The following is an 11907-nucleotide window of genomic DNA, read 5'->3' as shown; positions in this document are numbered from 1 at the left end:
TAACACCTATGTTGGACTTATCTCGAGCAGAGACAAAATAAAAGCCAAATCAAGAAACCCACTTTTATCAAATACACATGAGCTAATTTAATTGGTACAAATATTTACTGGCTAACTGGTTTAATTCAAACTGATAACGTCCCCGCTTTTATATTGAAGGTGTGGGCGCATATCCGCCACCCTGACAGTACCTAGCTAACTTGACGAAGCTCCAACTTTACCTCCCGCGTCCACTGACCTGAACGCAGGCAGGCGGCTATCCCAAAGTTTGGCCTGTACTTCTCCCAGGTTACAAGGAAGTTAAACACTGTACATAAAAACCCTGCTCTCTCGACTCTGTTTTAGAAATCCCCCCTATTCTTTTTAATTCATACCATGTTTAGTCTTTATTTATCTATCTGCAGCGTCTGGAAACATTCAGAGCACGGGAGGAGACGCTTTAACTTCTGAATAAATATTCCTAAATAAACATTTTGACGAGGAGATGTGAACACGGCTCTGTTTGGGGGAAAGTTATTATTACATTCGGATTGCTACAGCAGCAGCGACATGGGGAATTAGTTAGATAACAGTCAGTATGACCCCAAACAAAGGATTATCATTCCGCTGCAGATCATTTAAATGAAATGGGTAACATACTGTAATGGTTATTGCAACTGAAAGGCAGCAGCGGAAAGCAAAAGTAAGACAGGATTTTCATAAGCGTAATGTAATCTCAAAATGAAAAGAAGGGGACAGCATGCATAACTGTCTGCAATAGAACAGATGAGATTAGAGATCACAGATGCATGCTGCTCCAGGTCAGTGAAAATCCTGGCAGTGTAAAAACATAGTAGTTCCTGATAATATCTGAACACCAACAACCTGATGAGAAACCGGAGCAAACATCACCATAGCTATGTTGATATTTTTACAATGTTAACTCTTACTCCCAGCTGATGGGACAGGAGCCCATTAATGTAGCAGTTCATTTCAGATGTCAGTAGCAGTCTGCTTCCATCTAGTGGCAATCTGAATAAAGCTGTTTTTAAAAAGTTATGTTAGTACAGTTATGTAGTGAGATTATTGTACAATATAAACTACAAAAAACAGATTTTCTTTGGAGTAACAATGGCTTTTATTTCCCATAGCAAGGCTGCTTTGAATTTTGAAATTACAAACTGCAGACTCTTGAAAGCTTGTTAGAAAAAAAATAATAATAAGGCAATGTTTTTCTTGGACAAATAACCACCACAGGGTAGAGCATATTAAAGTTGTGATATGCACATCAGAAAATTCCAACTATGATTTTTCTTTAGAAATGAATTTGTCTTCGTCTGCCTCATCAAAAGAGAACATGTACTCAAAAAAAAAAACATGAACAAAAAAAACCCCTAAACTGTATGATACTACTGGACTGTATAAAATGGCAACAGAAAAATATTCTGCACATTAGATAATTGTGACAAACATATAAAGGAAAAAAAAACCTGAGCAAAGTAGATAGGTGAAACTGGAGGATGATACTGTAATTCAATTAATGAACATGTGGTTGATGGTTAATGGACGTCTAACAATGCAGACTAAACTATGACTAGTACAAGAACAGCCAAAAGATTGCTAGTCAATGACAGCAGGCCACTTCAAATGTTTATGATTCAGGAATAAAAGATGAATAAGATGAAGGAACTGGTTAATTTGAATGAGACTTTAAGGTACTGTAACACACAGTGATTAAAGCAGCTACAAGGAGTTTTTAACTGGTTATGAAACAGTTTACTGATGCCTCTATATGACCTACATAAGCAAACGAGACCATCAGTGAGTAGTACGTTAGCCAGTTAAAAGGGAGCAGGACGAGATTTCTCTTTAGAGAATTTCATTTTTGACGTTATATTTTGTGCTTATGGCTGATACTGGTGCAGGATCAGCACAGAGAAAAAGAAAAAAATGGGCCGAAGAACAAAAGCAAGCTACAGTGATAGAGCACGGGCGAAAACACGAGTCAACCCTGGTCGGTCATTCAACAGATGGAGAGAGTTGCGGGATTTGAAAGGATTCAAAACTGATCCTGAATTGGTCCTCTTCCTCCTAGACAGGTATGTAATATGTCTATTATATCTGGCTGTGTACAGTCCATGGAGGTGTAGGTCATGGTGGACATTACTGTAAAACAACTGGCTTATAACTTAACATTATATGTTGGCCTTGCTGCCGAGCTATATCTTGCTGTTGGCTTATTATTATGAAGACATAACATTACTAGGGACTGTTGATAACTTTAGCTTTCTCAACAAAATTACTATTATTGAGCAACCGAATCTGTTAGTTGTAGGCTTACATGTAACCTAGGTGTATGAACGGTACTAAAACAAAGTTTACTTTGTTTTACCATCATCATATCACAGTTATTAATCTTACATAGGCACAAATAGATACATTATCGCATCGCTGTGCATCCTGCAAACAGCTGTGTTTAAAAAAGAAAAATAGTATTACAAATAGGTTGCGTCTTTCTTTAACTCGCAGGAGGCTGTGGTGCTCATGGGAAATGTAGTCTTCATTCCGGGAAACACTACTGCTTTTATCCACAGGGGCCGCCAAAATCAATGCAAAATAAAAGCTCCTTGTAGTTGTTTAAATAACTGAGAAAACCTCACTTAATATACAGAAAACACATTCAAGAAGAGCATTATTATTATGTTAAACAATTCCTAAAGCACTCCTTCTTGTCAGTTACTTCTAAAGCCCAAACACAGTTACTACTTACTACAGCAGTCCATTAACAGTAGACATGTGTATTAGACAAGCTGCTTGATGACACCAACCATTGCCTATTATTTACAGTTTTCCCTTTTTAAATCAGTGGCACACTGAGGTTGGAGTAAAGCTTTGTGAGGCAAATTCCTCATGTAGTAGACATGTTTTTGTCTGAGGCATGCAGGCACAGATGTACAGTACAGTACCACTCACTCTGGCTACGTCATCCTCCTCTCGTCTGTTCACACCATACAGTGGCATTGATTAAACCGTGACCTGTTCATTTTTACTGTCCATCGTCCCCTCTCTGATCCACTCGTCCGTTAACTTCTGCACAAATTCCTCTTTGTTCTTCTGCTGCGATCTTGACAGAGGTTAATGTGACTTGGAGTGTTTAAACTCTGTCATCTGTAACGAAGAAAAAAACATGTTGTAGGTTTGAAATAAGGCAGATTATTGTCCTGTAGAGCATGTTTTGAATGTATCACAAAAAGCGAATATCTGTTGCTCTCACCGGTGGAAGCTGCCGTGTGCTGCCTGGAGCTCTTGATTTGCAGGAAGATGGTGTAGGTGTCATAGGAAAACAGCAGACCAGCAATCAAACCAAATACCTGCGAAACATCAACTCAGGATCAGAAACACAATAATAATCAAATTTACAGGTAAAATAAAACAGCTCAAAGTTGGTTAATGCAAAAAAAGTGTAATAGAAATAATTGAAAAATACTGGAATGCACTTTACAATCTTTCATATTTTATGTTACATAGCAAAACTACAAGACTACAAGACTTTCAAAATTGTTGTTCTGCTCACACCAGAAGACAGCTTTAGTCCCAGACTCTTGTCATGTTGACTTGACGGTGCAGAAACTACATAATTGATCTCAGTAAAGATGATTCCATTTTGAGAAATCCACAAAAGGAGAAATGACTGCGATATTCAACAGAAACATGCGAGAAGTCACTGTGGGTCCAATTTGTGTCAGTTGTTCAGGTGCAGATGTGACGCATTCAGTCCCGAACAAACACATCTGGTTTATTGTATGTATCAAGCCACAAGGAAGGTTGTGGAAAAGAGATGCAAAATCTTACTGAGATCAGACACAAAGTAGAGTGAGCACACCATACAAATATTGAGAGTAAAATAGTTTATGAAAAATTAATACACTGAAAAAGAATAAACTAAAAAGTAATTCTAAGAGAAAAATAATATGAAATGTCCTCAATCTAATTGTAAAAGCAAACAGAGAGCAGGGAGTTGTGGTTGGTGTTGTGATAAACTTGAATTTGAACTTGATATTAAATTAATTGCAATACCACCACAGGCTTCACTCTTGATATTTTGTTACTGCACTCAGATCTGCTCGACCTACTGTACTGTCATTCTCTCTTTCTCTCTTTCTCTCTCTCTGGCTTGTAATATGATGTGTGCATTTTTGATGTGTCTTATGGTTCTCATGTTCTTTTCATTTCCCATGAAGCTAAATTAATGACTCATATTGCATTCATAATATAATTAGTGGTTGTACTACTTTAATTTGGTACTTGTGTGTGTGTCCACTGCCTCCGTCCCTGCCCCCTTTGTCCTGTGCACTCTAAATGGATGCCACTCGTCTCAGACTCATCTCCTAGGTGCTCCAACTATGAGTGCATCCTGTTTTTGGCTATGTTAAAAATCAAACCTGTTTGAAAACTGACGTAGAGTCTGGGACAGCTCACGACAAGGTGTTTCTGAACTGCTTGAACCAAAGGATCCTGGGTCAACTTGAGGGTTTTTGTCTCAGGTCTAAGCAATGTGTTTGAGACAAGCAAATTGTGGCAAAAGTCTTGTAGTCTGCACTGGAAGGATACAGGAAGGAAGCATGAGATATGAATTGAGATGACAATATTACTCAATTCTGAGTGCCTTCACCAAGAGATTGTGTGTTTGTCATATCAAACACATGAAATGATTGTAAAACCCCCTTTGGTTTCAGTTTCCACATTTACAGTCAGTTTCCACATCTACTAAACAACTGATTCATAGATAACGGCTGTCAAAACAAACAAAACTTGCATAGGAACAGTTTCAGTATTCAATTCATGGCAGGTTAACTGACCCCGCCTGCGATACGAGCGCCATCCCCGGCTCCTCCAATCACACAAATCAGAGAAGTGATGATGTAAAGGATAGCGCCGATACCTGCACGGAAAAGATCCTGCACAAAAAGAGGGAAGCAGAAGATTAAGCATCGTGCAACAATGCACTATATGTGTGTCAGCGTGTGTGTGTATGCTTTCTGTAAGATCGGGTGGTAAGACACGTAGAGGACTCACGCTCCAGACCCAGTTGACCACTTGGATCTGCTTGTCCATCTCCATCATGAAGATGCCGAAGAAGACCATGGCGAAGACCATCTCGCAGATGGCCACAGCAGAGTAGCCTCCATACAGAGATGCGGCGTAGCAGATGATGATAATGAAACTGATGAGCTAAGAGTGATTGAAGTGAAAAGAGGAGGTGGGGAAAAGCAATAAAGAGAGAGATTAATGATTTTGACCTCAGAAAGGTGACAGCTCCCAGAATACTTCAGGGTTATGCCAGAAAACTAACAGATGCTGCCTAAATTCCTCCCCTCTGTTAGACTTTGCAGATCAGGTTTGAACGACTTGATAAAATAGCATACAGATCAGCTGCAATTCACCTGAGGGAGGACTCAGGTGATCATCTCAGTGCTCAGTAACAGAAAAAGATCTGTGTCCACTCAATAGCCAAGGCCAGTCGGACAGTAAATCACACCAACAAAACCATCATTGTTTCAATTATTCCAGTCAGTTCGCAAATTCAGCATCCACAGAATAACATTTTTGCCAGGAAAAAATATTTTCTACACAAAAATACTGTCAGAGTGAGACAACTGGATGGATTACAATGCATTCTGTCAGTCAGTCTGTCTATCACATGCTGCTCTCTTCTTAGATTTACAGCATGTGTTTCTCCATCCAGATCATATTTTTCCATATGAGGGAAAAAAGCCAGCGTGCATTCTTCTCAGTCCATTCCACTGAAATGCTGCCAACGTGGAGAAATCATAAACTTAGGCAGCCTACGGCCCTGAACCAGTATCAGCCTTTTTTTCAATACCGCTATTGTTGCTGCCATCAAACTGCGTGGGTAGATGCATTCACACAACATATGACAGCTGTGAACGAGTGGAAATTTCAAGTAGTTACAAGTCACTAAACAGCATTCATTTTATTATGCTTTTCTACAACATAGATTTATAATTCCTTTGCACTGACCTACACATTTACATATTTGTGCTCGAGCATGTACAAAACGTGCTTTACAACCGTGACATATGTACATTTAAAATTTTATATTGGAAAGATTGCACAGCCACCATCTGTACACACTGTGCCAATATACACTTTAGGGCTGCAACTAACTACTATTTTCATAATTATTTTCGATTAATTGTTTGGTCTATTCAACATCTAACAACTCTAAAAAAAAATATATATATAAATACCCACTACAAATTCCCACAGCTCAAGATAACACCATCAAATGTCTTTTTTTGTCCAAAAAACAGTCCAAAAAGGCAAAATATTCAATTTACACAATGTAAAACAAGGAAAAATCAACAGATTTGATAAGCTGGAACCATTAAATGTTTGACATATTTGCCTGAAAAATTACAATTATTAAAATAGTTGTGAATACATTTTTTGTCGATCAACTAATCAAATAATCAATTAATTGTTGCAGTTCTAATACAATTTAGCATATTTACACTTATATTACATATATTTCTATTTTTCTATCTTTGAAATGTTATTATTTATATTCCTTTTTTTTACTCCTCTTACTCTGCATTTCACTACACATATTGTATTAGCATGTAACAAACAAAACCCTTGATGAATCTTCTATAAAAGACAACCTATAATTAAAGTTAGAATGAAATGATAAACTCTGCAGTTACATATGATCCACTGAACTGAAATCTGGTGTTCTACAACATTTATCTGCACTGCTTTCTTATCACAAATCAAATAATTGATTCTTCTAACACTTACTATATAAATAAATCGCACTCTGACTCTGATGTGTATTTAAAGAAAGCTCGTCTTGCACTTTGCAATGTTTTATTCTCAGACACGGGCAACTCAGTGCCGTGTGTCAAATCACGGCAGTCTATATGATACACACATGATGTAATTGACTCGACACCAGCCCTACATCTGTCACTATTGCTTTCCTTCCCCTCACCCGCAACTGTTACACAAACACGCAGCCAGCCAGCCAGATGCATCAGTAGTTCATGTGTTCTCGAGACTGGCACAGGCTGCCTCTGTGGAGTAGCGGGGTGGCCGAGGCCAAGGTCCTATACAAAAGAGGCTCTATTCAGGCCAGAGCCGGCTGCTCTGAGGGCAGAGGCTACTGAGGAGGCCGTCACACAGAGAAACACCCACTACACAAGAGTCCCTCAGAACAAGAAAGGCTGTGAGATGTTGACACCTTTATGTTTTCCACACAGCGGCAGATCTGTTTGAATGGGTCAGCTTTTAAGATCCCAACTACGATCTATTCAAATCAGTGTAATGAGCTGCTCTTTTAAACTGACTGGAGGGAAAATTGTCGTGAACGCTTGGCTAATTATAGTCAGCAGCAACATGAGCGCCAAGAGCTAGTCCGTGGTACAGAGACACACCAAACAGCAACGGTAGCTAGGGAAGTCACTAACATTTTGGGGCGTTTTTTTAAGCACTTGCTGTGACTCACTTACGTGTATATGTGTGTTGAGTGTAGAATGCAACGTTCATTTCCTTCATTTTCACTCATTTCCTCAAACTTGATTCTCCTCCCTACTTTTCCTCCTCCCTTTCTTCTGATAAAGACATTCTTCAAAAGGAGATAACCTAAAAAATGGTTTACAGTCACAAGATAATGTGACCACTTCATATTCAAATATTAATAGCAGGGCAAAAGATCAGCTCAGTGCATGACTCATGACTTATGTGCTACTGGCTTAACTGTGCCACATGTCAAATAGAAATGGGTGTGTGACTGTGATCTGTATGTTCTTCTGCAGCTTCAAACATGTTCAAGTATGGCCATACCTCTGACAGCCACAATAAAAGACAAAACAAAATAACTCTACATGTAATTTGGAGAGGCATGGAAACCTTGCTGTCAAAAGTTGCTGACAGTGGTTAAAAAGGACAGTTATTCCATTAGACTTTTGGTTTATCAGCTGGAAGATTAAAACCTCAGTAATCCCGGTTGCTGGGCTTAAATACCCTATTCCCTATTAGATTGGACATAATGAGCAGTAATGATGTTTGTCTTTCCGTTTCACTTCCACAGCCTACTCCCTGCACTGTAAACTATTTCAGACATCCACCATCAGTGATGAGTTCCTTTAGAGTTTACCAGGCTCCAGTAAAGACGTGAGTGGGAGAGGAAACAACAAACTACCAAGTGTATCCAGTGAAGCATGATAATATCTGTGATTGGCACACCAGAGATGTGTCCTAAGCAATTCATGCATCCTTTGTTCCCAGGGCCAAACTTCACACACAGCCTGGAATTTCCATTAACTCTGACGAGAAAAATAACTTTACAGTGGGTGGACCATTGACCCCTAACATCTGAGAGCCTGCCTTATAATGAGCTCATTGAGTTATGAGAGCAAAGCCTTTTTATCGGTGATAAAAAAAAAAGTGCTCACTTTTGAAAAAAGTAATAGCGCAGTAGTACGACAGTAGTACAGTAACATTTTCAGCACTCTGTAAGCTACTGTGAGATATGTGATAACACTGCATGTGCCTGGTGAGGGGCTGATAAAAATAACAACTTTTAAAATGCAGAACTTAAACAAAGAATTTTAAGGTCAAAGTAAGTAATGTGTTAAGAGAACTGTGAAATGCAAACAAAAGCGATCATGTGAAAAATGGTGGTCAAGGACAGTGTAAATATAAAGGTCTTCTCAGACAGGATGTTCCTGTAAATTATAGCCGGATATGCAAAGACATAAGGTAGGGACAAAGACCTCACTTTATGAGCCTTTATGTTAATAGGAATGTGATATACATTGCATTTCCTCTTCGCCATATTTGGGCTACTACTTCTCTGCCTACAAATAGTATGCAGCCTGTGGTGATGGGTAGAAAAGGAGATGCCTAACAGTCACTGTATCGAGTTAACCCATATGAACTTTCATCTGCCATTAACGCTCAGCATTTGGCTCTTTGCTGCCAAATGAGAAAACAGCGGAGCACAAGTGACAGGTGGAAACCCTTAACCTCTGCTCATGATCCCCCAACCCCCTGGACCACATGCTTCTCATTCCCTGGCTAGACTGCTTCTCAAAAAAGTGAGACAAAACAGCTTTTAAGAAGCAAACAGAGAAATTTGGTGAGAGAAATTGAAATAAGACATGCTACATTAGAGCAAAACTTTATAAGGCTGGGATAACTCTCCCCTCTAACTAGCCTAACAGCGAGAAAAATCAATGTAGGCTACATTAAGGCACTTTACAATCTATGAAATATTGATTAGCTGCAGGCTACTTTAGCACACTTTACACACAGCATATAATAACCAGTTTTGTAAGCAGTTGTAACCATTCATAACACAGCTACACAGTAGCTAAAAGTTACATGTTAGCTGCCCAGGCCAGTGAACTTACTATTTCAGCTGCGAGGATAAACCCTTTCTGGGTCCTCACGTAACTTTTCAACTTCTCCAGGCAGTTAGCTGCGGGGCTGGACTCGGTTGTATCAGCCATTCTTTAATAAATAACTTATTATACCGACAGTATGTTGTATTTGAGCCTTATCGCCAGCAACAGACGGACAGCGTTTGGATAAACAAACTTCTCGAAAGCAGTCCCAGTGTTGTCCGCCGCTCCCGCTCAAGCTAGCTAGAAGTTGTTGTTTTTTCCCCTCAGGAAGATGAATCAACGTCTCCGGTGAAAAGTCTCGGTGAAATATAACCTGTTGGAGCTCAGTCACGACCACAGCAGCAGAAACTCAGCTACTTTCTGACCGAAGGAGGGGACTGAGTACTGAGGGGAGCTGTCAGTGGGGCGTTGGCTTTCATTTTTCTCAAGCTGCCTTCAAGTGCTCCTCGGAAACTCCGACACCTGTTGCAAAAGTGGTGGCTGATGCTTTATCTACTAACTAACATTGGAGGAACAATGGTGGAGGAAGTATTCAGATCCTTTACTTAAGTAAAAGTACTGATACCACACTGTGAAAATATTACATGTATTATAAAGTATTACATGTAAAGGTTCTCTATGCAGAAAATGTCACAATTTGATTATTATTACTCATGCGTTAATGTAAAAGCAGGATTTAGAGTTGGTTGTAGGTGGAGTTAATTTTTAACTATTTTGTATAGGACTGCAACTAATTTTCATTATGGATTAATCTGACGATTCTTTTCTCGATCAGTGGGATTGATTGTTCAGTTTGTAAAAATTCAGAAAATGAGAAATGCCGTCACAATGCTTTTTTTTTGTCCAGCCAATAGTACAAAATTAAAAATAAATGAAAATATTTAAAATGATTTAAAGCAGCAAATCCTCACATTTGTGAAGCTGGAACCATGAAAATTTATTTTTGCATGAAAAATGACAAACAATTATCAAAATAGTTGGCAATAGTTTCTGTCAATCGACTAAATGATTAATCGACTAATCATTTCAGCTGTACTTGTATATACTGTTAGGTAGTTTAATTTATAACATAATATGTTATAAACTCTTCATATGTTTTGTATGTAAAAATCTTAATTGATAAAGTAAAAAAAAATTGAAATGTAAAGTAACTAGTAACTAAAGCTGTCAGATAAATGTAGTGAAATAAAAAGTACAATAGATGTAGTGGAGTAGAAGTAGAAAGGTGGGATGAAAAGATACTCAAGTAAAGTACAAGTACCTCAAATTTGTACTTAAGTACAGTACTTAGTAGTAAATGTGCTTAGTTACATCTCACCACTACATTTACTCAGTCATGGAATTTCCCCCTCTGAACTTCACGTTTTCATTTAGATAACTGTTTGAGACCCAAAAAGATAAATTATCCATCTTCTATCCACCATTTATCTTTGAACCCTTACAGAGACTGGTAAAGACCTGAATCTCCAAAAAGTCTATCAGACAGCTGATTCAGAAGTCCTCCCTGTGACCAGGAGAGTGGATCACACGGCTCCATTTCTCAGATCTTTACCCTGGCTTCCTATTTTTCAAAGAATTGGTTTTAAAATACTATGGTTTATAAAGCACTGAATGGTTTAGGGTCAAAATACATATCTGATCTGCTTCTTCGTTGTGAACCGCCCAGACCTCTCAGATGGTCTGGGACAGGTCTGCTTACTGTCCCCGGAGTCCAAACTAAACACGGAGAAGCAGCATTCAGTTTTTATGCACCATACACCTGAAATTAACTCACAGAAAACTTAAGATCTGCTCCAACTCTGCTATTATAATTGATAAGTTTATTATATTGATTCCGTGGTCTCTGTGGAAACATTCCACTCTATGATAGTCATTATACTACTTTAATTGTATTTTACACTTTAATTTGATTGTCCATTAACTGCAAAAATGAAAAAAAAAAATCAAGTTAATTAACTTATAAACTTAAACTCAGTTTTGGACCACTACTGTGTCTACTGTGTCATTATTTATATGGACAAGTCTTGTTAAATAAATTCTCAGGTTCAGCTAAATGAGGGGAGGTGACTGAGGAAACCACTTCAGTTGATACCCTCCCCAAACCACTAGGGAGTGCCATGCAGAGTCCTCACCAAAACTACAGACTGTGTCAAACTTACCTGCATACTGGCCCACATCCTGCCGGAAATGGTGTTTAAATGCCGGCTGTACTGAGAAATATGGGCCAGCTACAGAAGTATCTAAACCCTATCTGCATTTTAGAACTTCCTATTAAAACTGTAGGCTACTATCACTAAACAGGCAAAGCTTGTTGACCGTTATCTGTGTTGCTTTGCTGTGTTTTGAACAGTGGTGTTTACTTTTTAGGAAATGTTCTGTTACAACGTATTCGTAAAACTTATTAACATTTTGAAACATACTTTTAGTAAACCCAACTCAGCCAAGTAAATGAAGACACAATCAACTCCTATGAACAGAAGTACACATTTTAACCTTC

General features: G+C 38.6%; 1 protein-coding gene across 1 annotated transcript; it reads right to left on the bottom strand.

Moving 5' to 3' along the window:
• Positions 1–1098: 1098 nt before the first annotated feature.
• On the bottom strand, positions 1099–9851 carry plp2b (proteolipid protein 2b). Its single transcript, XM_044210727.1, has 5 exons — positions 9417–9851; positions 5056–5211; positions 4839–4937; positions 3254–3350; positions 1099–3147 (listed from the first exon to the last, which is right to left on the bottom strand). Exons 1-5 carry the CDS (start codon positions 9513–9515, stop codon positions 3134–3136), a joined length of 465 nt encoding a protein of 154 aa, XP_044066662.1. The 5' UTR covers positions 9516–9851; the 3' UTR covers positions 1099–3133.
• Positions 9852–11907: the final 2056 nt, after the last annotated feature.

This window comes from Siniperca chuatsi, linkage group LG10 (genome assembly GCF_020085105.1).
Source record: "Siniperca chuatsi isolate FFG_IHB_CAS linkage group LG10, ASM2008510v1, whole genome shotgun sequence".
Taxonomy (NCBI): domain Eukaryota; kingdom Metazoa; phylum Chordata; class Actinopteri; order Centrarchiformes; family Sinipercidae; genus Siniperca; species Siniperca chuatsi.
Note: the sequence above shows the minus strand (reverse complement) of the source record. Positions and strands in the feature narration are given on the sequence as shown.

Bases quoted from the DNA above. Each gene is read 5' to 3' on its own strand.
- plp2b (XM_044210727.1), bottom strand. From the start codon at position 9,515: ATGGCTGATACAACCGAGTCCAGCCCCGCAGCTAACTGCCTGGAGAAG. The intron at 4,938-5,055 runs GTGAGTCCTCTA...CTTTTTGTGCAG, and splicing joins TGGTCAACTGGGTCTGGAGC to GATCTTTTCCGTGCAGGTAT. The intron at 3,351-4,838 runs GTCAGTTAACCT...GATGTTTCGCAG, and splicing joins GCGCTCGTATCGCAGGCGGG to GTATTTGGTTTGATTGCTGG.